Source organism: Pogona vitticeps, chromosome 12, assembly GCF_051106095.1.
Source record: "Pogona vitticeps strain Pit_001003342236 chromosome 12, PviZW2.1, whole genome shotgun sequence".
Lineage (NCBI taxonomy): Eukaryota > Metazoa > Chordata > Lepidosauria > Squamata > Agamidae > Pogona > Pogona vitticeps.
The window spans coordinates 817,827-840,994 of record NC_135794.1 but is presented as its reverse complement, the minus strand read 5'-3'; the positions used below and the strand labels follow the sequence as shown (position 1 = coordinate 840,994).

The following is a 23,168-nucleotide window of genomic DNA, read 5'->3' as shown; positions in this document are numbered from 1 at the left end:
GAGAAATGTTGGACTTCTGAATTCTCTTCTGTAAATAAAAGGTTTATTGTAGAACAAAAATGAAAGTAATTTGGGAAAAACATTTCTGTGTTTCTGCAGTGCTGCTGGCTGATGTATCAATCCACTGTTGTGTTCACAGGTCAGTATGGAAACCCTCTGAATAAATACATAAGGCATTATGAAGGACTGTCATATGATGTGGATTCATTACACCAAAAACACCAGCGTGCCAAAAGAGCTGTGTCTCATGAAGACCAATTTTTGCTCTTAGATTTCCATGCTCATGGGAGGTAAATATGATGTCACGTGCTTTAATCTCTATCCTTTGATGTTGCTCAAAATAAGTGAATATTTCTAAAATGTCAAGTCCCCAATTTGTTAAAACTTCACATTGCAGAATGCGGTGAATAAGTTTCTTCAGGTTTTTCTTTCCATTCTCAGAACAGAGCAGGATGGCAATCTGCACATCCCACCTTTGGGGGAAGTCTGTCACTTTCAAGATTTCAGTAGCTCAGGAACATCACAGCTTTTAACTAGTCCAGGTTGCACTTTGGTTCAAATATATTTATTCCTGTGACTGTATCTGTTTGTAGATGTATAATGATTTGTGGTTAGTATTTGTTGCCAAATTTATTATGTTCACTTGCCTATGCAAACTGAAACATATACATTTCGGCACAGATGTAGGGTCAAAAGAAACATCAGGTGGGAAACAGCTGAGTCAGCCATTCACATCAAAGAGTGTGTGTGTCAATAAAACATGCATACCCATACGAAAACAAAATGGCATAAATATGGCAAGGTACAGGAAAGTGCTGACTAAAAGAGTATGCCGTGCAGGGGCAAGAGCAGTCGCTCCAGGAGAAGGAAAGGAAAGGGGGGGGGGTGTTAATGACCAGGTGATCCACTCATGAATTCTTGTGGAGGAGAGGGTCGCTATTCAAGTTGGGATGATATTTTGCCCACATCTCTCGACTGTCCCAGTTTAGAGTTACCCTTATGCTTCATTTCGTTGGCTGGTAACGTGAAAGTCAAGGAGGTATTGGCGTCCTTCCTTTAATATAATGAGTGGAGGCTCTGCTTGGGTAATTAGACACTCACCCTTCGGAAGCTATACAGGACCCTCTTCTCAACCGTGGAAGCCTTTGAGCTTGCTGTGCTGCTTCTTTTGGACCAAACTGATTTGGTTTTTTTAAAGCCAGGACATCACACTAAAGAAGTAAGGCACAAGCTACAGCTGCACAGCTGCTTTCTAACACAAACAAGATGCAAGTATTGAACAGCTGCGTGTTGTCACATATTCAGAGAGCAGTAAAGAAATTCTTGATGTGGTTAAACTGTGGTCAGGGTCATGTTGCCCTACTGCGTGGTTGGTGAGGCTTTTTCATAACTCCTGCAAGGTAGTATCCAGTACCACCTTGTACAGTCATAAGTCCCATTAAAAGCAGAGGAGGAGAGGGGAGGGGAGCAGTCTCCCAACATAAGAGTAAGGTGGAGGCAATGGAACACCTCCGAGTGTTTTGCTCTGCCCCTGCCTCAGAAGGATTCTGAACTGTGGTTTACAAACTTGTCTCAGCGACGGTTGCCTTCTTCCAACCCATAGTTAAGTTGCTAAGTGGTCATTTGAGTTGATCTCTGACTGGAGCCAGCATGAAAGCTTAAATAGTAGAAAGCCGTGCGATGCAATGACCCAGATGCCTTCTAGAAGCCCAATATTATGCTGATATGTAGCCTATTGGGAAAGGACTCTTAAGCGAAAACTTTGCTAAGGCTTCCCTTGTCAGGAGGCGGAAGGTGTAGAGATCACAAGGGCTTGGAAGTCTTTTCATTGTGGAGGTAGAGAAACCTGTGTCAGTTTAATGTCAAGAGAAGCGACTGCATGGAAAAAAAAACCCGTAAGTGAAGCAAATCTGGTTGCAAATAGTGATGTGTTCTCCCACTTTTATGGTGGAGGGGATGAATGTGGCAATACATGAAAAACCAAAATTTTCTGGGCAAACCTGTTAACTAATCCTGGCTTTGAACCTTCCCTTTTCCCAATTTGGTCCAGGCCTGCTTGCCTATTGGCTTATTTTCCTTTATTGAGAATTGCTAACAAGAAGACGGTAGATGCTGGTCCGCCTGGGTAATCAAATGGATTATGGCTAAGGAGCTTTATCCCAGCCTTGGCTTCCTGCCGAAAACGAAAGAGCCAAGAGAGACTGCCCCTGTTCCAACAGGCTAATAAAAAATGTCTGCTTTTCTCCAAGGGGTGGAGGTGGGGGCGGGGGGGTTCAAGCTGGTGGTGGAAAACACTTTTTAAAACCATATTGAGAGTGTGGGGAGAGGAGATACTATTGTATACTACCTCACAGGGTGTTTTTTCTCCTGTACTAAGTTATACCCTGATATAGTACTGGGTCTTCTAGCAGGATAAAAAAATTACTCATTTTTTATTTTAAAGAATGCACTGGGTAGCTGTTTTCCTATATGTAGATTCAATGAGAAGCATATAAAGATTATAATAAAAGTAGCCCCAAATGCATGGATGCAATAATAGATCTGCAGAGGCTACATGGAGTTTTGAAAGCTTGGGGGCGGGGGGAAGAGAGAGAGTTATGCGAACATCCTGTGAAAACCAAGGCAGTATGCAGAGAGGTGCTTAACAGGGTTCAGGATGTTCATTTGCACTTGCACATCAACAGTCCCCATTCTGAGGTACTTTTCTGTTTCAGTTCTGACTTTTCCCTCTTGCAGGCATTTTAACCTTAGAATGAAGAGAGATATGTCCCTCTTTAGTGAGGACTTCAAGCTACAGATGTCAGATAAAGAAGTTGATTATGACACTTCTCACATTTACACTGGGCACATTTATGGTAAGTTGAGCGATTTTTAATTTCATTTATCTTAAACTTTTTTCAGATCATATGCGGCAGAGCAGTAGGTCTGTTCTTAACAAGGGAAATAATTTTGGTTTCACTTCAAAACTTCCTCTTTCACAAGTGCCTTCACTTGTGCTTGTCATAAGGGCAGAGTTGCTTGGAAAGGCCACAGAGCACACTTTAGCTCAGCTGTTCAGAACAGGTACTGTACCAAGAATGGAAAGCAAAGCAAAGATACCTGTGGCAGTTAATTTCAGTTCCAATTAAAATACTTAAAAATACAAAGCAAGCGTAGAAATTCAAATATGTTCTTGGAAAGAAAAAGAAAAGCATGTGAGATCTAGCAACAGAAATTTAGCATGGTGAAACAGTAATCTGAAATGAAAGTATAAAACATATAAGGAATTTAGCTTGATAGATGGGAAGTAGGCACCGTGGCTAAACAGGAAATCAGAGGTTTTTGAAACTTGTGAGAGGAAAATGTGAAATGGTCTGAACAGACGTAGAAACAAGTGAAATAGTGGAACGGTAGAGAAGCATGAAAGCAGATGCAAAGTGGAAGGAGTTTAGGTATAGACAGGGCACATTCTGATTCGAGTCTGTGCCATTGAAAGAAAACGAAGAAGTGTTTTGGATCCCACTGCCTATAACAAATTAAAAAAAAATAAACATAGAGATCTGGAAAGGTTTTCACGAGACAGAGTGGAACATCCCCAGATGCCAGTGTATAGACTGAAATACGAGAGCCCCATCACACATCCATACAAAAGGCAGTGGGCTGTATGACTTCATCGTGCTGGCTTAAAATACAGCGATACAGGAAACGAGGGAAGGGACGAACCCCAGCCTATTCCTTTTGTCTTGTGAGAAGGAGATTGTCTCGTCTTCTCCGTTCAGGAGTGAAGGGTGCCACGCCTATTCAGAATAAAACACTACTACATACCTAAATAATAATTTGCTGGTCTTTTTGCGTGATTATGAACGGAAATTTGGAAACCCACTCTAAATGAATCACTGCTCAAAGGGTGTCTTGCTGAGAAACTCGCTTCTGTGACTCGGAGAGAAATAAGTAATAAGAGAATACGTGCTTGAAAACTGTCATCTGTGCTTAGAGGTGATCCTGAACCAACGAAGATGCCAGGCAGAAATGGATTCTGTAAGAGATCTTACACTTCGATCCCTCTTCTTCCTCTTTTTCCAGTTGGTCCAAAAGCCTAATCATACTTGTATGGACCTCATGTTTCCACTCTATGTGGGAAAAGATTTTTCTCCCTTCTGAGTTCACATGTTGCTTGAGGTGATCAAAATAATTTTTCGTTCTTCCTGATGGTCTCTGAGCAGCCCTGCCTGCAGATTTGGGCCGGTGCAAAACTGGCTTGGGAGCGTTCCAGACCTCGCAACTCTCCTCCTCTAGGGTCCCTCATGCTGGACGCTTTGCGTGGAGGTCGGGGAGAAACGACAGCCGGGACCTCCTTTCCTGGTTTTCTTCCAAGGGCAGTAGACAGAAGTGTTTAAAATGAACAGAGAAACTACTGCTGTGCTGCCCTTGAACACAGTTTATATTGTCTTCCAGAAGTGTGAGGGTCGCAGGTAGAAGAAGAAACACGATCTGTTGCAATGTGTTTCCTGCAAGGAACTAGGATTCCTTTGTTATAATCAGCAGCTGTATAAGCTGTTCAGAACTCAACAACAACCCCTGGGGATTCATGTGATCAGAGGCTGGTGTTCACGTTCCTTAATTTCTCTCTGTCTCATGGGGCATGCCTGTTGCTGAATCCTCGGGCTGACATCCTGTGGGGCCACGGATGGCGTGTACTGTCACAGTAACAGTGGATTTCCCATTCATGCAAAGAGTGGGGCTCATTGTAGGAATCCAGCCTATGCTTGTTGTACAGCAAGACACTGAGAGTACCTCTTCATTCAAGGGCTTTAAATCCCCACATAGGAGCTTAAACAGGAAAGAACTCTTGAGATACTATGAATGAGAAGTGAAGGCTTTCTCAAAACTAGTGATAACTACAATTGACCATTGTTATGTGCATGGGGGTGCATTACATTCCTGACAATTTCTCATTGGCTGAAAAAGTAGTGTTCAGTAACAGTAAGATTGGCTTCCTGAGCCATTTTTATGGATGTTTAATCTGTGACTGTAGTTTAGATTTTACAAGGGTTTGTAGCAAGCTGGTAGCTGAGCCGTTTTGGTGGTTAAGAGAGAGGCCGGACAAGGAAGTGACAAGAGGCCCCAGCTGTTTGCAAGGATAAGGGAAGGTAGCATGGTGTTCTTTTTCCTGTTCAATTCCATGTGTGTCTCCCCCACCCCTCATAGGTGAACAGGGAAGCTTTAGCCATGGATCTGTTATTGACGGAAGATTTGAAGGATTCATCAAAACGCACAGTGGGACCTTCTATGTTGAGCCAGCAGAAAGATACATTAAGGACATAACGCTGCCTTTTCACTCAGTGATGTACCATGAAGATGACATTCGTAAGTGTCTCCTTTTCTCTCTTGCATACTGTGAAAAACACATCCCAACTGTGAAGTGCTTTTTGTTTGTTTGTTGGAAGCAAGCCTTCTTAGTGGCTAGATTGTTTGGGGTTCTTCTGCAGCCAGTACTCACCGACAGGCTGTTCTGCGGTGTCCTATAGGCTGAGTATTGGAGCCTGGAGGAGGGCGATTTTCATTTCAGCTGTTGGTTCTTGCCTGACATGGTTCTTGGAAATGCTCGGTCAATTTTTTCCCAGAAGTATATGCACAACTCTGAGATAGTTCCATGTTGTTCAAAGTATTTTATAAAGCATTTTACTTTATGTAATTATTTGGCTAGCCTTTATTATATTGCCTTGTGTAGAAAATATGAAATTGCGAAGATCAGGTTCTAGCCTGCAGACTGAAAATAAATAATGGTATCATGAAGAATTAAAGAAATGTTTTCAGAAAGAAATGTATAAGATGCTTACTCTTTATTAGCTGGACAGTCTTAGGTATACTATTTTGTAGAGCTCAGGGATTTTATGGCTGTGAGTGGAATTTTGTTTTCAGAATCTGGTGTTCCTGTCCCTCCAGCTGCAGTCCTCCTCACACTAGCCCCTTTTCAGAATTGGGGTGCTGCAGAAGGGGATGGTATGGTGTGAGGGAACATATTTCTCTTATTTGTTTATTCATTTAATTTATATCCAGCCTATTTAGACCGAAGTCTACTCTAGGCAGCTAACAAAAATATTAAAATGAAATGAAACAACAATATTAATACACTAGAGGATGGCGAAATAAGTTAGGTATCGACAGGAGGGAAGGCCTGCCTGAAGAGCCAGGATTTAAGTGGGCTTTTAAAAATGCCCAGTGAGGGAGCCAGGCAGATCTCTGGGGGGAGACTGTTCCAGAGCTGAGGGGCCACTGCTGAGAAGGCCCGCTTCCTTGTGCTTTCTCTTTGAGCCTCCCTCGGCATGAGGCCCCTCAGCTGCCCTTCCTGGCTAGAACGAGTGATATGGGTAGATCTGGGTGGGAGAAGGCGGTCCACCACATACTGAGGTCCTACACCGTTTAGGGCTTTATATGTCATCATTAATACTTTGAAATCAAAGCGGAAACAAACAGGTAGCCAGTGCAAGGCCACCAGAGTGGGGGAAGTATGTTGATGTTTTCTCACCCTAGTAAGAAGTCTGGCCGCCGCATTCTGCACCATTTGAAGCTTTCGCATCAGTCTCAAAGGTAGCCCCACGTAGAGCGCATTGCAGTAGTCTAATCTCGAGACTAGAAGCACATGGACCAGAGTGGTGAGTGCCCCAACATCAAGATAGGGACGCAGCTGGGCAATCCGACAAAGATGGAAGTAGGCAGTGCAGACCACTGACACTACCTGGGTTTCCATGGTGAGCACCGGATCCAGATGGACCCCAACTGTGAACCTCAGTCTTCATGGTGAGAGTCACCCCCCCAAAAGTGAGGGAGTTTCCCAAACCACTAGTGTCTGGGCCACCCACCCTCAGGACCTTCGTCTTGCCCGGGTTCAGCCTCAGGCCATTCGCCTGCATCCATCCCAGTACGGCATCCAGACAGCGCCGAAGGGACGGAACGCCATCCACTGTGGTTGGAGAAAAGGAGATGTAGAGCTGGGTGTCGTAAGCATACTGATGACATGAAGCCTCACACCCCCCAATGACCCCACCCAGCAGCCTTATATAGATATTAAACAGCATTGGGGAGATAATCGATAATGTTATCTGTGAGGGACATGCCGCTTTGCCTCACCGCTTTCTTGCTCCTCCTCGTAGCATCTCAGAAGCCTTTTGGGTTTAAGTGAAAGGAATGGCTAGAACATCTGTTCCTGTTATGATGGGAAATGGTTCAACAGGCCCCAAGTTAATTGATAAAAAGGCTGGTTAGTTCAAATCAATTGGTGGGCATTCAGCTCCCATCTCTGATCTTCACTGAACACTCTATTGTCCGTGGTCCCGTGTCCTTGACTATTCACGTCAGGCTTCCTTTATTTCCATTTGTTGACATACCTGCGCTGCTCCTTCGGTTCCTCTCCCCTCTGGGTTCACAGCCTCTTACCCTCTCTGTCGCAGGGTCTTTTTCCAGTCCACAGTTTCCCAGTAAAGTTGTTGCCCATAAGGACAGTGCGGGATTAAATGCAGCCCAACAGGCCCGTTTCCCCACCCGTCACAGAAATTGGGTGCCCTGCGTTTTGTCAGCACAGAGCCCAGCAGCTCCAACGGAGGTTGTCAGGAGCTTCCATGCCACAAGAAAAACCTGCACAACACAATAAGCCCGACCACTGGGCTGGAAGCAAAGGACAAGCTTGGCAAGACTGCCAAAGAAAGAGAGGAAGAGGAGACGGGTTTTTTAAGTAAAATTAAAATGTATGGGGAATGAACTAGCAGGTGTCATCCATCGCTCTGTCCCGTAGGGAACAGGGTACTGACCATTGTGTCTAAGCTAATGGCAGAATAAAGTAGAAATGGATGTAGTTAATATTTGACTACAGGAGGCCTCTGGCCCCCTGTGTTACTCTGCAGGGCGGTAACAAGGCCACTCTGCCTTCAAACAAATGTGTGAGATAAAGCAGGAATCTGTGTTTCTAATGAGTGAGCCTGGCCCTCTTTCGGGTTTTGGCAAGAATATCCTTTTAGCAGCTTTCAAGCACAACAATGTGACATATGTTTAGCATCACAATGAAGTCTTATTCAGAGCTTAAACAAAAGCCTATTCTGGAAGGGAGAGAGTCAGTCTTACAGACACTTCCTACAGAGTCCTTTGTCCCTGTTGCCATGAAATTGGTGGCCAGTGAAAGGCAAACCTTCTGTTCTAATTTCAAAATACCGTACACTATCTGTATTCATGCTTATATGTGGAGTTGATGATAATGATTATCCCCAGTAAGTTTGTGTGTGTGTGTGTAATGTTCTTTCTTCTCTGCCTTGAAAAAGGAATTGTCACAGTAAATTGTTGTCTGTGCTTGACAATAAAGTCTCTTACAAAATTCAGGAATGGCTGAAATTTTGAAAGGTTTTGCAGAACCATCCTTGTGGGGAAGGTAAACAAGGAGAGCTATCGAGAGGGTTGGAGAGGGTGGGCCTTGACCCTGTTCGGCCCTCTGAGCTTTCCCATGATGCCAGATATTCTGCAGTAGTGATCTGTCCAGAAGTTGACGGTTGGATCTGCCACTGGTGGGTGTGTTCGTAGGATACAGTTGAATGGAAGAAAGCAGCTGTCTTTGTGTGGGAGCTGGCTTTCACATTGGAGGATGTGCCCTTGAGAGCAAATGGAGAAATTCTCTTGTTGCGCACATTAGGTGTCTACTCGCAAGGCGAATCATTCTCACCTTCAGCAGCTAGGGCCCATTATGGCCGCAGAGTATCTGGATGTCTGTTCTTAAGTCCAGAGACTGTATGCCGGTCCCGTGTGAACAAGCAGGCCATGTCAGGTCAAAGCACCCACCTGTAGAGAGAGGGGTGTGTGCCTGCTGCAGTTGGGCATCTGGTTTGCTTCTATGGGAGGTGCACAGTCCTGCAGCATCAGCTGAAATTGGAGCACTCTGCGGCCAACGGGGGATGTGTTGAACAGTTTTTGTTCCTACATAGTCGCCTATCTTCACAGCCCAAAGAGTAGAGCTAGGCAGGGTGGACCTCATTGTGGCCCATAAGGAACCTGGAATGCTTTTTGAACAGACCTGTGGAATAGAAACCACTAACAGCATCTTTTGGGACCTGCGCCCGAGATTTCCTTGTGTTGCTTGCATCTCTCTTTTAGCTGGACACTTCCAGCCATCCCAAGCTTTTGCAACCTGCTAATACCAGTGGCATTTGGGCTATGCAAACATTTCCCACCCACCCCCAGTGGCTGCTGATACCGGGAGTAGCGAAGCTGCAGCCAGAGGCACTGTTTCTACCAGGAACCAATTTGTACATAATTGAAGCCTTGCTGCTTGCATGTCGTATCAAAATGCATGTTTTGTTACGGCTGCCAAGTCAAAACCAAAGGATATTGTGGGCTGGTGTGTTTCATTGTATGGAGTCTGTGCGGAATTCGCCTCGTTACTTGTATTGAGGGTTGTAAGAAACCAGTGTGTTAGTTATCTCTGTAAAAAGTCCCACTCATCTATTATTATACCCCTATCCCCCAAAAAGTTTTTGGGGGGCGGGATATATTGCATTCATCATTCACAAAATTGGAAAAGTAATTAATGCTAACTCCTTTACAGTTTCCAGCTATTTTGAAATCACAGTAATATTGATCTAGGAAGAATTCATTTTAAAAATTGGGGAAGGAAGAGTCAACCACTTTAATTTTAAAACGACCAAAAGGCAGAAACATGTGGGTTGTTGTGGCTTTACCTTCAGTTTCATAAAGTCACTTGGTTTGTATTTCAGGATATCCACATAAATATGGACCACAGGGGGGTTGTGCAGATCATTCTGTATTTGAAAGAATGAGGCATTACCAAATGACAGGCGCAGAAGAGCCAACTAACCAGGTATGTCATGCCAAGAAAATGTCAATTTGCTATTTCATCTGATCGAAAGGTTTGTCACTTTTAAAAGGGGATTTTCTGGTCTTGGCCAGAAGACCTAATCTGACCATAGGCTCCTGCGGTTCAGTTCAAGGTTTCCCTCCCCCCTCCAATTCAAAGAGCTGCAGTTGCATGCCTGCTTCTGAAATTTGTCTCTCTTTGGGTTTTCTGCTGATCAGAGCAGGGGCAGGGCTGACGGGGCACAAGTCCAGAAATCCCTCAGGTGTGTGAAACTGGTCAGATATTCTTTGAAGTCCAACCAGATTGTTTCATCATTTAGTGAACATTACATTTCTTTCCATTAAAAACCTGAAGTTCCGAGATGTTATCTGCAGCCAACAATATGGATACATTGGCTGAGCTGAATTATTAGATTTCTGGTTTCTATTAAAAGTTAATTGCATGTTTTAAAAATGTTTTTAAATACCTGTCAGCAGCAGGTCTGGAAACCTGGCTGGGGATTTCTTCAGGCTGAAAAAATATGTCTTTATTCATTGAAATATCATTCATGCATTTAGCTGGCTCATGAGCTGTTTTATTTCCTCTTAGTCCTTGGATAAACTTTGTATGCGCCAAATTAATTGGAGGCAAATGTTCTTGAGAGCCAAGTCGGTGTACCAGCACGTATGGTAATAAGGGAATTTTGGCTGGCTTTGAGCCGCCGTTACCGTAAATGGTGCAGAGAGATGGATCCAAATTGTTCTCTCTGTCTCTTGCTCAAAATGATGGTTGGTTGTTTCTAAAGATGAAGGATAAAAGTTTTTGGACTTTCCACATCGTTGCCTATATTGTTCCACAACATTTACTTTCCCATGTGCAGTGTTAGTAGCCAGGTTTTGTTTTTTTAAAAAATCTTCTATCCCTCTTCCATTGTGTTTAACCTTTCCATCATTCAGTTTGTCTCTGTATTCCTGGAAGTGGAAGACTGTATAGAGGTGTTATTTGTAAGCATTACTCAGTTTCTCTGCTTCGTGTGCTGCAGCAGCCTTCAGAGGAACAAACCAATCATGGCCCAGAACTCTTACGAAAAAAGCGAGCCGCACAGGCCGAGAAAAACACGTGTCAACTTTACATTCAGACCGACCATCTATTCTTCAGATATTATGGAACAAGAGAAGCTGTGATTGCACAGGTGAGCACGTGACGGTTGCTTTGTATTGGAATTCTCTTCCAAAAACGGGTGGAAAGGCCCTCTTGCCACACTGCCTGGCTCCTCCAACACACGCTCCGGGCCCAACCACAGCCATCCGGTATTTTGCTGACAAATTGCCAAGCATGGAAGTGTGTAACTGGTAGTTTAGGCTTTGTGCTGCATTACTTGCCTGGCTGTCAAACTGTGCTTTCTTTACAGATATGTATTCCCCCCCCCCTTCTACATAATAAGCGCCTGTGTGAGGAAATTGGTGGGGTCATAACACTTTCAGTAATGAGTGTTGGGTCTTAGTGGGGAGCGTGTATGAAAAGCCCCTGGTTCACCTGTAGTTGATTGTGTACATTTCCGGAGAGCCTTGAGCTGTGGATATGTCATGACTTGAGAGGAGGACATTTTCCTCGGTCTTTGGTGTGCCACCGACATTCATACGCACAGAGCCAACGTTTCCCCCTTTTTTCTTCCCCTTTAGATATCCAGCCATGTGAAAGCAATTGACACCATTTATCAGTCAACAGATTTCTCAGGAATCCGAAACATCAGTTTTATGGTGAAAAGAATAAGAGTATGTATCCTATAACTTCGTTCTCAGAATCCCTTTCCTTTCCTTCTTGTGGGTGACTTGCGTGTTCTTAGAATTAAAGGTGCGCCCGTAGCATGCAATGTGTTCTGGTGCTTCGGTGTTGCTGGTTATGATGCTTGTTGTTTGTGCTGTTACACTTGAGGAATCAAAGATTGGGACAGAAATCTCCAAACGTAAACTACAGACAGACTAGCTGTCTAGCAGAAAGGAGCTCGCCAAGCATCCCCACCCTCCATTTCCTCTTTCCGGATTTCCTTGAACTCTTTGGGGATGGCAGAGGTTTAACTACAGTTTTCTGTGCTTCTCCAGGAAGTACAGCCCTTCTGAGCCTTTTGCTGCTTTTACCTTTTCCTGCTGGTTCCCTCTTAGGCAGGGCCGGTCCTGTTTTGAGACTCTGTAAGGATGAGTAAACTCTCCATGGGTGGAATCAGTAAAAACGTGGATACGTTCACAAGTAGATCTCAACAAGTACATTGGGAAGCTTTCCCTTCTCACCTTCTCTCCTTAATTTCCAAAGAGGTGTTGTGCTTCCAGTTCCTCTATGAATCAGTTTGTGCGTGAGTCACCCACCATGGAGGGGGGAGGTTACATAATGTGTATTATTGTATGTGTTAATTAGCCTTTTAAGCCAGTGATTCTTATATGAACAGACTGTCTAAAAAGGTAGGTTTTATTTTTCTTTCAGATCAACACCACTCAAGATGAGAAAGATCCTTCCAATCCCTTCCGATTTCCAAACATAGGTGTAGAGAAATTTCTGGAGCTCAATTCAGAGCAGAATCATGATGACTACTGCTTGGCCTACGTGTTTACCGACCGTGACTTTGATGACGGCGTACTTGGTTTGGCCTGGGTTGGAGCCCCTTCGGGTGAATATTTGGCTTTTATGCTTTACTTCAGGGCTTGTACGGAGCACCCAGCTTGCTTGGGAAGGCTTCAAGATCAACCTCCGGTTAAATGATCTTTAGTAGTTTGGCAGAGGGAATGATCTCACCTTCATCCCTGAAGAGCTGCTGTCTGTTGGCCTCGCAGGGGTGGTTAAAACCATGTGTTGTCTGACACATGATACAGCCACGCCTTTGTTTCCAAAGTCTTTCAGCTGATGCCCTGGTGGATCAACAACTCGTGTGAAAGGAAGGGGCAGCATTCCTTCCTGTCCCTAAAGGCATTTGGGGAACTCCCCTTATGGTGTAACAGAGTAGTCCTTCTCCCCCCCTTCCTGTTTCAAAATAATGATAGCATGCTCCCACGCCCCACAAAATTATTTGGAGAGCTGTGGATGAATTGGCAATTTGCTGCTTCAGTGCAGCAGTGAATCTTAGGTAGACACAGAAAAGGGTGGGACAGTTTCATCCAGCTGTTACATTGGCCTGGTACAAGCGAAGCTAACCACTCTGTTAGATCGTTGCCTGCTTAAATTAAATAGAATCAGTGGGATCTCGTAACTTTGGAATGGGGCATATGAAACGGTTGTTTTCTCAGATAAATAGGCATAAGGTGATGAAGTCTTAATCATACTAAGCAAAAATGTTGTTATGCTTTTGGGGACTTTCCTCTCACATTGAGAACAAAGAGTGTACTATCACATACAGTATATATGTTTTCTCAGGAGTCTTGTTAACTGCAAGTGTTTGGGCCAAAGAGGCAGCTTGTGTCTTGCTTGATGAGGTGTGTCAAACGGAGAGAATCAGTCTTTCTCGAAGAGCATCGTTTCTTATTGGAAAAATGCCGCCTGCAAATGAGAAAGATCTCCCTCCAGTTGCCAAAATCGATAGCTCCCTCTTCAGCTCATACTCAGTGCTGGTTAGGGCAGGAGGCTGTGGTTGGAGTGGGAGGGGTGCCTCCCATGTAGATTTAGGTTTTTCCTGTCTTTTGCTCCCCATTAATATCCAGCTTTCTGCCTGCAAAGCGAGGAGGAGAAATCAAGCAGGCCTCCCACAGTCTCCTTGCACTTGGGCCAGGTGGTGATTCAGGGGCCGACAGGGAGGGGGCTGTCAGGTTTTTTGGGACCACAGGAACCAGAGGTCTGCTGGGATTCCCCTAGCTAGGATTTTGGCAGCTTCAGGGCCCCCGCCTCGCCCCCCCCGCCAAGCCCTCTCAGGCATGTGAAAGAACAGCTGCTAAATAAGTGAGAAAAGATGGCAATGTGATGATAAAGGAACTGGCTAGGCAGCCCTAAGCTGTGTGGGCCCTGCAAAGCATTCGGGGTATTGTAGTCTCCCTGCCCATTAGGCCCTGTGCAGGGTGCCTCTCGGGAAACCACAGCACCCCTAATGCTTTGCAGCACCCTCAGAGAAAAGTGCTCAGGGCTCACACAAGAAGGCGTGGAACACCTTGGGGTGCCTTCCCACGAACAGGCCTCCCGTTTGTGCCAGGCAGCACTGCCTGCGTGGCTGGAACAAGTGTGGCCCTGCCCTTGGCTTGTATGCCATTTAAAAACCGAGGATGCTGCCGTTGTTTTGATGCTCCCTGCATTATTTATCCACAGAGGTAGGGTAGTCTTTTTAAAATAGCTTCTGTTCATTTGGGTTTTTTGTTTGTTTTTTAGAAAAACGGTGCTGACAGAGGACTGCTAACTCTATTTTTATACTCAGCTTTCCTTATTTTGCAGACCACATCCACCACCCACCACCACCCCAGCAGTCCCCACTGGAGCCTTCGGGTGGATCAGTAGCTCCATCTTTAGCAAGGCAGTTTTAAAGGGCTGTGTGGCATCTCCACAGTGGGTGTGACTTGCCAAACTGGTATTTTAATCTCAGTGGTTTCAACCCAAACTTCCCAAAGCACAGTTTGTCTGTAAATATGTTACAAAGAATGAGTCGCTGCATGCTGAGATAAGCAGATATCCGTAGACTTGAGTATTCCAGAAAAGCCAAGTGTGCTATTTAAGCACTTGAACTGTGTGGCCTGTGGAAAAATTACTGTCAGGAAATCACAGGTCTGAGGACCTCAGGAACCTCCACTCAGCCCCTGCTAGATCCTTCATGGTGTATAAATGCACGTTGACCTCCCCTTACAGGTTTGCCTCCTCCCAGTAAAATGCAAGATGAACAGCTTTTCCCTGGGTGCTTTGGGAAAAATCCCAGAGACTCAGCGAGTGTAGCCATTCTTTCTCAGTCTAAAGTTGAGCTGTTTGCTAAAGCGAAGGTTGCAGGTGACACCAGGTTTTTCTGGATGAAAAATTACAAGGGCAACTTGAAGGACATTGGATGCTTTCCAGGCTGGGCACCAGTGGAAAGATTCACCTTCAGTGTAGGGAGCAAGGATCAAAGCGGTGAGCAAAAGTCCCAATTTTCACATGTACACACGTGGGGCTTGAATGGGAATAATTTATTCCTGGGAATAAATGTAAATTGTTTTTATGTTTTTACACCATTCTGGATCCCTTTGAAGAGAAGAATGGCATATAAATGAAAACAATAAACAATCAAACACACAACTAATTAAAAAAATATTGGGTGCATTTGCATGAAAGCTCACAGTGGGTCTTCGTGGTGTTCAGAATGAGAGGAACAATTCAGTGCTAGGAATTCTGAGGAAAAGCTGTAAAAAGAAAACCGCAGGTATTTTAATGTTGCCTAAACTCGGGGCGCAACTACCCTGCTCTGTAATCTTTTTGAGGTTGAGAGCTACATGAGGACATGAGGTTGGCTAATATGTGCTGGGATTAAGGTGTGACAAGAGGAATTGTCGTACATCTCCCGGGCAGTGAAATGTTTGTGCAAGTGTGTTCCAGGTCTGGTTGTTGTGTATGCCTGGTCTTTAGACCACTCATGGAGGGGCGCTCCAGGAATGGCTTCTGCAGAGGGACACACCTGGCAGAGCATTGTTTTTTACAGTTCACTTCAGACTGACACAACAGTTGTATTCTGCTAGTTGTGCCCTTTGTCGGATAAGGTACTTCCGTCATCAGACCAAATGTAATGATGGCATTTGACATGTCAGGAAATGCCTATGTTCCTGTAAACTTTCTATTGAACTTGGATTCGTCCCCTTCTGAGAGATTGCTTTGATGTTGCTTACAGGGAGCTCTGGCGGAATATGTGAAAAGAGCAAGCTTTATTCGGATGGGAAAAAGAAGTCCTTGAATACGGGCATCATCACTGTGCAGAACTATGGCTCCCACGTGCCTCCTAAGGTCTCTCACATCACCTTTGCACATGAAGTTGGCCATAACTTTGGCTCACCGGTAAGTATGTCTGTGGTCACTCTCTGCCTAGCTGGTCCGGCCTGTGCTGCCGGCCAGGAGGACTAGAGAGTCCCTTCGTAGTGTCGTGTCAATAGAACTGGTGGCCGTCATGTGTCCCCCCCCCTCCCCTCAGCCAACAGCGAGGGACAGAGGAAACCTCAGCTTCTGAACTGGATGTTAAAGATGGTCCTGATCCGTTCTGCTTAGGGTCCTGTCCCCGTGCTGTTGAGGGCATGGTGCAGGGGAGCAGCTGCTTCTCGGTCTCCTCCACAGTCACATTCTGGAGGGCATGCTTCCTGCTTGATGGAAGGCATATCATTTTGTTTATTCTGTATAGCTTTCCTTGTCATCAAACCTACAGGTTTGTGTTACTTTTTTGGCTACAGGGCCCATCAATAAGGACCGAGCCCTGTTCTCTGGGAACCCTCCCTGGGCATGCAGCAGTGAAATGAATAGAACTCTCAGGGAGGGAGGCTTCCGTGCCCAGTCGGAGTTTCTGGTCAAATAGACGAGGGTTCTGAGATTGCTATTTATACGGAGGGTGGATAGATGTGGCTACCGCTTCCCTTGCCAAAATGTAAGCAGCCAGCAGGGTCTGATTTATAAAAGCAGTTTCTTTGTCCTCTCAGTGGCTTTTAATGGCATTAAAATATGGTTATGACCTAAAGTTGCTTATGCTGGTGTTTCAGCAAAAATATCACAATTGCAACTGACTTTTTTTCCTTGCTTTTGTTGGGCACGAACTGAAGCAGAGAAGCAGTTGGAGTCTGCAAAGCCAGTCTGTTTGTTCTGAACGCTGGTCTATGTTTGGATGCTCAGGGTACCCCTGAGTGTCCCAAATGTTTGTTTTACTTGCTTCTAGAGCGATACGCTGCAGTTAAATACACAGCCAGCTTCATTGGGTATAGTGTTTCTTCAAAGCCATTTGGATAAGGCAAGAGTATTAGAGCAGACTCGTTTTTAATAGATAAAAATGAAAGCCACTGTGTTAGTGCATTGAGTTAAATAAAAATAAATGGCGTATCTTTAGGTTGATGTCCTCTAAAGAGTTCTTTTTAGATGATTATAGGAAAGCAAAATAGACCCCTTCCCTTCTCCGCAGCCACCTTTGATTTTGGATTTAAAAACCTTCCTCGCCCTTCCACTGCAGCTCTAAGAATGACTTCTAAGCTAATAGCAAGTAAAAGGTTTCCGATAGAGATGGCTGAGGATTCTCCCTCTTGCAGCATGACTCCGGGACCGAATGCACTCCAGGAGAATCTAAAAACTTGGGACAGAAGGAAAACGGCAATTACATCATGTATGCAAGAGCAACGTCGGGCGACAAACTGAACAACAACAAGTTCTCTAACTGTAGCATTCGGAACATCAGCCAAGTCCTTGAGAAGAAGAGGAACAATTGTTTTGTCGGTATGTATTTTCACCCCAGAATCTTTTGGGTTTGGGGGGGGTCAAGGGGAGAGGATGCCGTTCTGGCACACGATGACATTTTAGACTCTCCCCCCCCCCTTCTTCTTCATGGAGACACAAGACCTCCAGCAAGACATGCAAAATAGCAGGCTGTGTAAAAAGCCCCCTTGCTTGACATCCTTCAGAAACCTCAGCTGGGCATCTTGTCTGCAGTCCTATCACCCTCACCTCCCCAAAAATAACCTGGGGGTTTGCTGCTGCTTATATTGGGCACGGTTATGTTTTGTGAGGCTTCCTCTGGGCTGGAGTGGAAATTCCGTCCCTGAGCACGGCAGGATCACCCACCCCAGGCGTAGGGAAAACAGCCTCACCAAGGCGAGCTTCAAACCGACACCTTGGGGGGCTAGATATATTGTGCAGGCGGGAGTCCTGCTGCCACCCCTCTTGGGGGGCCCAGCAGTCAGATCCCCAAACGTGGATTCCGTGGGTTCCAGCCACGTTTGGTCACTCATGGCAGCTTTTCTGAAAGGCACTGGGTGGTCTGCTCCAGGTGACCCTTCCCTCCTCTCTTCCCAGCAGGTTGGATTTTTGGCACTAACCCCCGGGGGGGGGGGGGGGTAGGCCATCCAGCTTGGCTTCACGAAAGTCCACGCCTGGAGAAGTGGGCGGGAAGTTAGAGTCCCGATCCAGGAGGCAGTCTTTTGTGTTTTTTTTAAAGGGAGGACTGGCGAAGGCTGGTGATGGGGACGAGGTTCTGTGGCCTTGCTCCTCCCACAGCCTTCTTGGTTGCCGCTTGTGGAGGGCCCACGGCTCCTGTCGAGGGGTGTGGACACTCAAGGCTCGGGTGGCCCTGGACCTGCTGGGCTCTGCATTCTGGCCGGCCTCCAGGTTTCCCTCCTGACCTCTGCCTCGGGTCTGGGTGCTTTTCAGAGTCCGGCCAGCCCATCTGTGGGAACGGGCTGGTGGAGCAAGGGGAGCAGTGCGACTGCGGCTACAGCGACCAGTGCAAGGACGAGTGCTGCTACGACGCAAACCAGCCAGAGGACAAGAAGTGCAAGCTGAGGCCCGGCAAGAGTTGCAGGTACCGGGGCTGGCTTTCCATCCCGCTCTCCGAGACGGGCTTCTGGTGGTTTGCCAGCAGCCCTGGGCTCCTCCTGGGACAGCCAGGGCTTGGCCGTGTTCAGCTGAAACAGTCACTGGGAACTTGAGCCTCCAAACGGTTTCTCCAGGCATAGCTTTGATTGGAGGGTGGCCTTGCTTTTGGGGCCCTCGGGTGGCAGGTGCATCTCCTTCGGATGACCTGTCCGTGCCCGTTTCCATGGCCTTCCACCCCTGCAGGCTGCGGCAGCAGACCAAGGAGGAGCCAGTGCACAAAGAACGGGAGGAGAGGTGGCCTTGCCCCCTCCTGCCTGCCTTTCCCCCTTGTCTCTGGGCCATGGGGGGGCAAAAGGCCCACCCTCTGTTCCGCTTTTGGCCCCCACCAACCCACCTCTGGCCTGCTCTTCCTGATGGAGTTCTCTCGGGTCGATCGGCGACCGCCTTGAGCATTGGCGACAAGCAGGAAGGGCTGCGGGCCATCCCAGAGAAGAGGGGCCGTTCATGAGCGAGGCAGTAGTTGTCTCTCTCTCTCTCTTTTTAAAAATGTGATTTATAAAGGTCTTGAGCATGGCTAAAATTTCCCAGGGAGGCTGCCATCCCATTGACAGTGAGAGTCGCAGGGTGGCCAGAGAGAGCGAGGGGGGCTTTTCCTCCCCTGCCCTGACTTGCTCAGTCCAAGTTTCCAGATCAAGGAGGTCTCTGGTTTGCTTTCCTGCTGGAACACAGAAGGAAAGAGGGCCTGCACCTGTTCTTCCACCCGCTGGTGGGGAAGTGTGGAGGTGTGGAGCCAGCGGGTGGAAGGCTGAAACGGCTGAGCCTGGCATGGAGTGGGGTGCAGCTTTTCATGCCCCCTTTCTTCTTCTTCCCCAGCCCCAGCCAGGGCCCCTGCTGCACCCAGGATTGTGTCTTCAGGAAAGAAGGGGCCAAGTGTCGCAATGATTCCGAATGTGCAGAGGAAGGACGGTGCAACGGCAGCTCCTCTTTCTGCCCCACGTCGGCACCAAAGCCTAACTTGACCGACTGCAACAGAAACACACAAGTCTGCATCAATGGTGTAAGTTTTCTCAGAGTGGTCACTGCGAAGCTAAAGAACGGACCAGCCCAAGCTTGCATGCCGGTGGCCAGGCCAGTAGCCAGTGCCCTCCCGGTGGGAAGGGGGACCTGCTCTTTCTCAAAGTCTGGTGCTCCACGTGCACTCTCTCTCGGGGGCCAACAAGTCCAGCAGAGTTTTCATGGCATTTGGAGGTCGCGTGTCCAGATTTCTTACTGACACTTGTTTGTTTAACCAGCCGCGACTGGAGCAGAGTAGGGACTACCAGCCGAATCACTTTCCTTAATTTTAGGAAGCAGGGAGATTCCCGTGTCTCTCTTGAGTCGGAGCGAGGCCGCAAAAGCGAAGTTGGTGCCATTAAAGTCCCCCTCGCTCAGAGGCTTCATTCCTTCTGTTTGTTCCTTGTGGTGGTTTTTGACACTCCCTGAATTCAAGCCCCTTTCGTTGTCAGGAAGGGACAGAGAGTATTGTCTGTATCAAAACATTTGGAACGTGCCAAAGTTCTGTGCTTTCCTTCTTGTCCGTGGCAGAAGGCTCTGTAGTGTGAATGGCTTAAGGAACCTCTCAGCTTAATAAAGCAAAACATGGGATTAGAAAAGAGGGAGATCGGATGCAAGGGCCGAGCTGGGCTGCCACGCCTCTGATCCTCCATGGGCTAGTTGATTTTTTTGGGGACGGGGATGTTCCTGTGTCTTGACGTAACAAACACAGCCACATCGCCTGTTGTTCCAAGCTCTTCTGACTGCTATAGACTGGGGTTTCTAGCTGTCCCTTTGGCCAGGAACTCATCCCAGCTTCCTCAGGGGAAGGGGGAGAAGATCCACAGGCAGATGCCAGTGCTTAGCTTTAAGAGCATTCTTGCAGGAATCTGGGAAGCTTAACCTGACCTCTGCTTTCTCCCAGTAAGGAGAACTTGAGGTGGCCAACCTCTCCAAGGAGACCTGAGGCCAGACGTGACCGGGTGCCTTCTCCTCCTCTATTCCTCATTCGGGAGGTGAATGGCAGAGCTTTAGGGTGGGGTTTGGCCAGGGGGTGGGACATCTATGTGCGAGGGCCCTTCGCAGAACAGAGGCCGGCCTTCCAGAATTAAGTGTGTGCGCTTCCTCCCCAGCAATGTGCCGGCTCTATCTGTGAGAAGTATCGCTTGGAAGAGTGCACGTGCGCGAGCACCGACGCTAAGGATGACAGAGAGCTATGCCACGTCTGCTGCATGCAGAAAAGTAAGCCCTGCTCAGTTGAAAACGTCAGGTATTGAGGAGGAAGCTTGGCTTGACGGATAAGGGTTCCGGATCTTTTTGTTCAGTAAAACACGAAACGGCAAAAGTCATCCAACGGGGAAATGGGGACCAGATCTCTTGCTGGGGCTCCAGCCCTTTATATGACTGTGCACCATGCGGCATTTATTTGTTTGCTGATCTTTGCAAAAGCTGGTCTTCCCTAACCTTTCGCTTCTGGTTGGAGACGAGCTGCATAAATCACAGAGGTAAATCTGTGCCTGTGCAACTGGAATATTTTTACATCACGATCAAGCAGCAGTAGAGGAGGCTGGAGCTCTGGAGAGTCAGGTGGTTGTGATCAGAGCCACACACCAGAAGTCGGGCTTCACTCCCGTTGGCAGTTCCTTGAATTGGTCCGGCAGCCACGTCTTGAGGAAGCGCAGGGGGTGAGGTGGGAGGATTCTGGCTTGGCTGTTGCTTGCTGTGGCTTTTGTTCTGCTGCCCTTCCTAAAGATAACATCTGCCCCCCCCCTCCATGTTTCCAACTTTCCCAGTGCGCCCAGAGACATGCGCAAGTACAGGATCTGACGTGTGGAAGGAGTATTTCAGTCACAAAACCATCACCCTGCAGCCCGGGTCACCCTGCAATGATTTCAAGGGCTACTGCGATGTGTTCATGAGGTGCCGCTTAGTAGATGCGGACGGCCCTCTCGCCCGGCTAAAGAAAGCCATTTTCAATCCAGAGTTGTATGAAAACATTGCAGAATGGATTGTGGTAAGTACGAAACAGGAAACCTACAATACCACATTGCAAATGCTGGTGAAAGCTTCACTCTGTTCCAGCTTCTTTTAATTGTGTACCTTTTATTTTTTTTTTTAAAATGCTTTGCCACAGTCCTCCAGTGAGAGGATAATGTCTCATCATAGTGGGCTTGTGGGGTTTTTTTTTTTTTTTTGGTTTATTTGTTTTGAAAGATATGTCATGCTTGGCAGGAGTTTCTGCTCCTGTGACTCATCACAGCAGTGGCTTTACTTGTGTGTCTGATTGGGGGGGGGGAGAGAATGAGCAAAGGGTATTGGGACACTTAATGGAAGCCTTTTGGATTTCTGGTGAGACATGGTGGTGCTGCGGGTTAAACTGCAGAAGCCTCTGTGATGCAAGGTGGGAAGACCAGCCATCGTAAAATCGAATCCACACGACGGAGTGAGCCCCCGTCGCTTGTCCCAGCTCCTGCCAACCTAGCAGTTCGAAAGCATATTAAAAAAATGTGAGTCGATGAATAGGTACCACCTCGGTGGGAATGTCACAGCGTTCCGTGTCTAGTCGCGCTGGCTACATGACCATGGAAACGGTCTACGGACAAACGCTGGCTGTACAGGTTGGAGACGGGGATGAGCACCGCGCCCTAGAGTCGGACACGACTGGACTAAATGTCAAGGGGAACCTTTACCTTTGGATTTCTAGTCTCAGGATTTCCTCTCTGATGGCGCCTTCTGGGGTCCTCAATAAATCCACTAGCCTAGTGCATTCCCTCCCTTTTGTTCAGCCCGCTGGGGTGTGTACCGTTTTGCCTGAAGTTTGTATCTGGTGAATGGTTACATTTAATCTCATTTACTTCATTTAGCATTTTGAGACCTCTGAAAATGGGAGTGAGCTTCTGCTAAAGTACGTTGTGAAGATTTAGCATACCTTTTCAAAAGAAAAGGTGTAGATGTTTCTAGCACACATATTTAAGTAAACTCATGTAATTCTGCAGCAAAAGCAAGTTATGAGCCTGGCACGCTGGCTCTCCCCTGGGGGCTTGTGGAGGGAGGTGTAGGCTCACCTCGAGGCGAATTGGGTAGGGTGCAGCCATGGGGGGCTGTGGGACCGTGTCGTGGTCTCCGTCTCCGTGCTCTCAGTAGTCAGGATTGCTCCTGTTCCATCCCTTTGGGCAGTGCAAGGAAGGGGAGCTCCTGGATTGAAGGATGAAGCTTCCTACGAGGAGCACCAGTTCTTAGACTGGGTCCTTTGCAGCGAAATCTCTTTTGACTAGAGGCATTTTCCGTATGCCCCCCAACTCACCCCCCTGCACCTTTTAACTTGTCTTTACCATATGTTAGTTTGGAGAGGCTCCTGGCCAGTCTCTGGGGGTGCTCCTTGTTCTTCCAGTCCAGGTGTTGCTTTCCCATCATGAGTGGGGGCAGTTGAGGACCTTTCTTGGAATGAGGCAAGCCGGGGGGGTTGGGTGGGAGGGGGTTCTCTTGCCCTTCCCGTTCAGAGGGCCCTTAAAGATCCTGGAACCTGGCTGATGGAGGCCTCATCCAGCCTTTGAGGAGAGGAGGAGCCGTGACTTTTCGGAGACGTGGAATGCCTTCAAGGCTTGCGCACAGGAGGACTTCCCAAAGGTTCACTGTTTGCCTTGACTTTCCGTTGTGCTCCTTTTCAGGCGCACTGGTGGGCGGTGCTGCTGATGGGGATCGCACTCATCATGTTGATGGCCGGCTTCATTAAGATCTGCAGCGTCCACACCCCGAGCAGCAACCCCAAGCTGCCACCCCCTAAACCCCTCCCAGGTAAGTGCCCCCCCCTCTCCGGCGTGGGGTGAGGACCGTA

The 23,168-nt window shown here is 47.2% G+C and overlaps 1 protein-coding gene across 3 annotated transcripts in view; it reads left to right on the top strand.

The window, feature by feature from the left end:
• The window catches only part of ADAM10 (ADAM metallopeptidase domain 10), a 32,554-nt gene that overhangs the window by 6,816 nt on the left and 2,570 nt on the right, over positions 1 to 23,168 (top strand). For 2 of the 3 annotated variants that reach the window (XM_072981961.2, XM_078381199.1), the window contains exons 2-15: positions 140 to 290; positions 2,737 to 2,855; positions 5,188 to 5,346; positions 9,735 to 9,838; positions 10,857 to 11,006; positions 11,497 to 11,589; positions 12,293 to 12,476; positions 15,633 to 15,796; positions 17,023 to 17,206; positions 18,137 to 18,287; positions 19,175 to 19,358; positions 20,467 to 20,575; positions 21,127 to 21,347; positions 23,002 to 23,128. In XM_072981961.2, coding sequence (XP_072838062.1) covers positions 140 to 290; positions 2,737 to 2,855; positions 5,188 to 5,346; positions 9,735 to 9,838; positions 10,857 to 11,006; positions 11,497 to 11,589; positions 12,293 to 12,476; positions 15,633 to 15,796; positions 17,023 to 17,206; positions 18,137 to 18,287; positions 19,175 to 19,358; positions 20,467 to 20,575; positions 21,127 to 21,347; positions 23,002 to 23,128 — 2,100 coding nt within the window. The remainder of the gene's footprint in view (positions 1 to 139; positions 291 to 2,736; positions 2,856 to 5,187; positions 5,347 to 9,734; positions 9,839 to 10,856; positions 11,007 to 11,496; positions 11,590 to 12,292; positions 12,477 to 15,632; positions 15,797 to 17,022; positions 17,207 to 18,136; positions 18,288 to 19,174; positions 19,359 to 20,466; positions 20,576 to 21,126; positions 21,348 to 23,001; positions 23,129 to 23,168) is intronic. The other variant, XM_072981962.2, reaches the window with a different exon arrangement.